The sequence below is a fragment of the Glandiceps talaboti genome, chromosome 9 (assembly GCF_964340395.1).
Source record: "Glandiceps talaboti chromosome 9, keGlaTala1.1, whole genome shotgun sequence".
In the NCBI taxonomy this organism is placed as follows: Eukaryota; Metazoa; Hemichordata; class Enteropneusta; family Spengelidae; genus Glandiceps; species Glandiceps talaboti.
Genome location: NC_135557.1, coordinates 18,042,525 through 18,048,524, shown reverse-complemented (window position 1 = coordinate 18,048,524; position 6,000 = coordinate 18,042,525). Strand labels below are relative to the sequence as shown.

Sequence of the window (6,000 nt, the reverse complement as noted above, 5' to 3'; positions counted from 1 at the left end):
TTTCAGTCAAACAGCAGGACTGCTACATGAGTGCTGCAGCCCTGCCCATGGCAGACCCTAGCCACATGAAATTGGCTGTATATGTGGTATTACAACTTAGAGGTGGGGATACAACATTCTCGCAAACCAGAGCTGTTATCAGCGTCGCTGAAATAGCAAACGTATTGAATGGTGCCGTGAAAGAGGGTGCGTTTTACGACGATATACGATAGCGTTCTATCTATTGTAGGAGAGATTATTCTCGTCTATAAACATAACAGTAGCAAGAAGACAGGTTCAAGGAGTGTTGAGATATTATGCTGTAAGTCAATAAAGAGAAAAAAAATGTCAAACGTGGCGGTATATTGTATGCTATCGATCCCCTCTGTATATGAAAGTTCATGAGTTATTTGTTAGTTTTCCCCGAAGACAACAATCGAAGTGAAACAAAAACTGAATCGTTCTTGTTTTGTTTATTAGTTGTATCCTTATATTTGTTGTCACAAAATATTTTACAACATGTTTTTATGAATTCGCACGGAAATTATAAAGGCATATGTATCGATGATGGCGCTATTTCAATCGCTAACACGTTGAGAAGACCACAACATTCTATTCGCCGTGTCACAATGTTCACACAATTTACGACGCTGTATGACAGTATGTAAGAGAGTGTCGTTCACTTTGACTATACTGAATAAAACAGGTTTTCCCCTGGTACTCTGGTTTCCTCCTACACTAACATTGAACCTTCCCCTTGTTATTGGGCAATGCCTGCTGGATGCATATGGTAAATAAATAAATAAGTAAATAAATAAATAAATAAATAAATGAATGAATGAATGAATGAATGAATGAATGAATGAATGAATGAATGAATGAATGAATGAATGAATGAATGAATGAACGAACGAACGAACGAACGAACGAACGAACGAACGAATGAATGAACGAATGAATAAATAAATAAATAAATAAATAAATAAATAAATAAATAAATAAAAAAAAATTAATAAAATAATAATACATAATTAAATAAATGATAAATAAATCGATTGTTGGTTTACTGGTAAATTTGTTGTAAAATAAAAATTGGTGACATCAAATTTTAAATTCAACTATTCCAATGCTCGCTCTATGTATTTACCTGAAGCCAGAGAAATTGAACATTTTGATTAACGATTTCTTGAATCTAATATACCGAGAATAGGTTGGACGATTCGTTAACGTTGTGGGCTGTTTTTCGGTCGCCCTTTGTATACGTACAATATAAGACTTCAAATCACAGTGGTCCGACATTCACTGAAAGTGCGCCCACAACGGCCAATCTGCCAAGCTACTTTTAGTATTTTTAGTATTGTTGCATGTAATATGTTCAACTTTACAAGCATGAGAAGTAACGCCACGGTAAGCGAGAGAGAGAGAGAGAGAGAGAGAATATATCCATATTTGATTTTATGAGTGCTTAATTTTGATAACACTTACACCACTATTTCAAACATTTGTACTCCTGATTTTTTGTACGTTGTAATTTAAATTGGATCCAAGTTTGCTTGACCCGGTAAGGGACGATCGCACAATATTACACTAAGCGAACTTCGTTCGTTGGGGGGGGGGGGGGGGGGGGGGTCTTGAATCGATGCGATTGCTGAACTTCATTTTCGCACTTCTAACCAAATTTCGAAAACTTTCACGCCTTCAATGATAAAAGCTTCTGTATTCAGTACTGAGATATTGATAAGTTGATAAAAAAAAAATTCGTATCGTGAGATACAGTGCTGGGTTTATGGTAGTATTTTGATGTATTTACTATCAGTATAGTGTCATTTCATTTGCTTACAAGGACTTGCAAATACTTTCCAAGCCAAAAGATATGATTAGCATATCAATACAATTATGTATCTTGCGAAGTTGCAATTATTGTCATACTTGCCAAAAACATCGCATTTGCCAATTCCTATATCGTTCACATTGGTACATGAATACGATCACTGTTCATCCGTCGTTGCTGGCGCTCTCTAAATAAAGTACGTCTGTCACACATGTCACACTGCACTGCAGGCCGCCGTACACGAATCTTCCAGGCTAGTCCCAGAACATGTAGTGAAAAACATTCTTACAAACCAGAGCTGTTATTTCTTACGCCTTACTACGAAATAACAAACTCTGGGGCACGTACTGGACGGTGCCGTAAAAGAGGCTGTGGTTTGCGACGATAGTGAAAAACAAAACTGGGGAAACTTGAATACAGAGAATGGTGTAGTGCGTTGACGCAATATTGTTGTTTGTTTGTTTGTTTGTTTGTTTGTTTGTTTGTTTGTTTGTTTGCGTGATTGCGTTCGTGATTGTGTATGTTTTTGTGTATGTGTATGTGTATGTGTATGCATGCATGTATGTATGTATGTATGTATGTATGTATGTATGTATGTATGTATGTATGTGTGTGTGTGTGTGTGTGTGTGTGTGTGTGTGTGTGTGTGTGTGTGTGTGTGTGTGTGTGTGTGTGGTGTACGTACATGTTTTTGTTTTGAAGTTCGATTCGTCCAGATAGTGATACTGCTTCACAGGATACATACAACACATTCACAACGAAGGCAAAACACTGCAAGAAAACATAGACCACATTGCTATGTGTTTGAATGAACAGTAGCTCTGGATATATATTTGCTGCGGGGTTTCGACTCGTCTTCGCACCTCCCCAAAGAAGACGAATCAAAACCCCGCAGCATATATATCCAGAGCTAAATGAACAGATATAATTCTCCAACTTTTGTTCATCAGTAACATCCTATGTTTTACACCCTGGATTGTTATACTGATCCGGATGTTGCCAAAAAATATCTTACAAGTAGGACAACCCACAGAAATAAACACCTACATATCTAACATGCTAAAGTTGCAAATTCTTTGAAATTAGCTACTGCTGTCGCATAGGTCTCGAGTTCTTCTGGGAATATGACGGAGTGCCAAACTATCATTACGGCTCCGCGCCCAGACCCTTTGTTTGGAAAAGTTTACGAAACTTTCAGAAATAAAGAGTTTGTTGATATTTCTGGTGTCAATGTAATTGATTTCGCCAGTTGTTTTTAAAAAAATGTTTGTTGTCCGAAGCCAGTGAGATTGGGGTTGATGAAAGGCCGATGTTTTTTCCAAATGCTAATTTTGGAGTTACTAGCACTCCCAATATAAATACTTTTCACTAATCAGACTACCGTTAATTTGCTTCCCCCCCCCCCTTTCCGCGCGGAAAGGACTTGGGAGAGCGAGAAATCAGAAATCCCGCCAATATGTTTGCACTGCATCGGCCTCTCCCACCAACATTGTACTGCGCGCGGGATAATTTGGGTTATAACACAATGAAATTACGAAAGATAAGCGTCGTAATTTCGCAATAGTTATTCAATGTTCACAACTTAGGAAACTTCGACATTGTTGTGGCCAAACAACAGTACACAATGCCCATGATGACGACAGTGATCCCTTTATCTGTTTATACCAGACGACAATAGTGATTATTATGTAAATAACCTATGACGTAAATGTTGGCGCTACTACGTGATTTTGGCAATAACGTTCACCGTTTCATTGACATCACTGTTGGAGAAAAATGCTTTTGAGCATTTGCTTGTGCAATATACAGAAACAGAAGGTGCTAAAAATATAAACGTAAACACGAGATAACGATTTCTGAGGTCAATGCACCTTTAAAATTTCTTCTGTGGTACAGAAATAAAATCGTTTAGGTTTTTATCGTCAAATTGGAAAAAAGAAGAAGAAATAACACATGTTTTTAATACTTGCTGTCGAAAGGTTTTTATTCTTATAATGCGTCATATGTAATAGTTGGCTGATAGTTCAAATTTAAATGAGTTTGTTGAATGAAATGTCATGGTAACAGTGACGTCGCTTTGTTATGTAAATTTGCTCAGCCAACCTGTTCAGTTCATGAATAATAAATTAGCTAAGCTAGGATAGCGTGAAGAGGGATCGAAGGAGGTTTTGAAGTGTCCATAGTCTTGGTGGATTTTTTACGTTGTTTTTGTGTGATTATTCCGTCCAGAACTGTCATCGCTGGTCGATGAACACGGCTGTAACATGACATAAGAGGGAAACTATAGTGGATTTTACTTATCGAAGAGAGAGCAACTTTTAAGTTTGAAGAAGAAAAGAAGGAAATACGGATTTCTACATTGATTGTGAAAGTTTACATGTGTGAAAGATAAATATAACTCCCAAGCTTCACGTTTGAAGTGAAAATGCATCATTTACAAAGAGTTTATATTTTTATACTTATTTACTGTGCAACGAGTGTATATAAAGTAGACGGTAAGTACCATGATTGTTATGTATGTGTTGAAAAGCAACGGCAATCAACTCTCTCTAGTTCGGACGTAACTTCGTACCGTGAGCGATATTAAACTTCAAAATGGCCGACGGTATTCGCAACGGTGTACATTTCATAACATGTTTTTGCTCGAGTTTAGAAAGTTTTCTGTCTGTCTTGTTTGCTCATTTAAGTCCCACAGTGTTGCATTTTAGAAGGAAATCAAGCCCAGGAACCATTACCGATGCACGTTGACGCTACGCGGGCAACGTGTTGAATGTCTAATGTGTACGTAGTCGGTCGAACGAGAGATGTGTGTTTTGATTGCATAGTCGCGACCTTCAAATCTAGGTGTCGTGCCGAATTTATGATTTATCACGGGTTAGTGATTTAAAAACGTAGCTAAAATAAAAACTTATCCACATAAACTAGTTGAATAATTGACATAATACTGTCGTCGCTGAAAATCCCGGTTGGTTAGCATTTATGTAACGTCGACACAATAAATACATTGATTTGGGATATTGGCATGAATTTGGGTTGTGCAACGTTTTATAAATTCGGTCAAACACCTCCCCCGGGGGGTTGCACGATTAGTTGTGGGACACAGTAGTGTAGTAATGGCTTGTATAATATATTGAACATTGAAATAGGAAGGGAGGAAAGGGTTAGGTGAGTAGTAGATAAATAATTGGTCAAGCCATGATAATTTATAGTGGAGACATCAATTTTGCAGTTAGAATGTGCAGTAATTATTTTTGTCATACTTCGTAAACGTGGGAGAGCGAGAGCAGAGTATTACCTAAGTTTGTTTCTAGATGTTACATGCTGAGTTGAATTAGAAATAAGATTTAGTTGAGGTTGCAAGCAAAACTGTCAAAAAAGTGATTTAAAAAAACAGAACTATGACCCTACATGTAAGAACACTAAAGTAGCCATATCAATGAAGATTGGCTATTTATTTTGGATTTTTAATTGTATATTGACAATTTTATCATGGCTTCCTACTTGAAAATTCAATGTGAAACAACTTATGCCAAGTTCTTGTTTGTAACTCAATCAATTATTATTATTGTATATACCATAATATTACTAAAAGTAAATTCTATCAAATTGATTTTTGGGTCCGCACCCTAAAATCATCACCTCCAACACAATCATGGTTACATTGTAAAAGTTAGGTTAGGATTTTAAATTTCAAGAAGGAAAAAATATTTATTGCTCATTTTTTACTCTTACTTATGACAATTCACGTATTTAAATTAAAGTTGAACTAGTTGTAACTGGAATATTATTTTTTTAATCAGATAACGAACGATATATGCACTTGATAATTGGTAAAAATACCCAAATTTTGACATTGTTCACATTACATTTGTACTTTGAGAGATTCGTTGCATCCACCTATGACTGATATAATTCTAAATAAACTTGTGAGAAACCAACTCATGGGGCTCAGTTACAGACTGCATCACTTTAAACCCCCCCCCCCAAAAAAAAAAAAAAAAATAAAAAAAAAATAAAAAAATAAATAAATAAATAAATAAATAAAAAATAAAAAATAAAAATAAATAAATAAATAGAAATTAGCAAAGTCATGAACCAAGCCTTGGTTTGGCCTAAAAAATGTTGGTGCCGTTTACCCGACCCCCACCTATTTTTTCACTGCTGCCCCTAAACATTTTTTTATGTATTTG

The 6,000-nt window shown here is 36.1% G+C and overlaps 1 protein-coding gene across 1 annotated transcript in view; it reads left to right on the top strand.

Moving 5' to 3' along the window:
- The first annotated feature begins 26 nt into the window (after positions 1–26).
- LOC144439904 (uncharacterized) overlaps positions 27–6,000 on the top strand; it is a 144,919-nt gene continuing 138,945 nt past the window's right edge. Inside the window, exon 1 of the mRNA XM_078129136.1 lies at positions 27–186. Within this exon, the coding sequence (XP_077985262.1) occupies positions 27–186 (160 nt within the window). The remainder of the gene's footprint in view (positions 187–6,000) is intronic.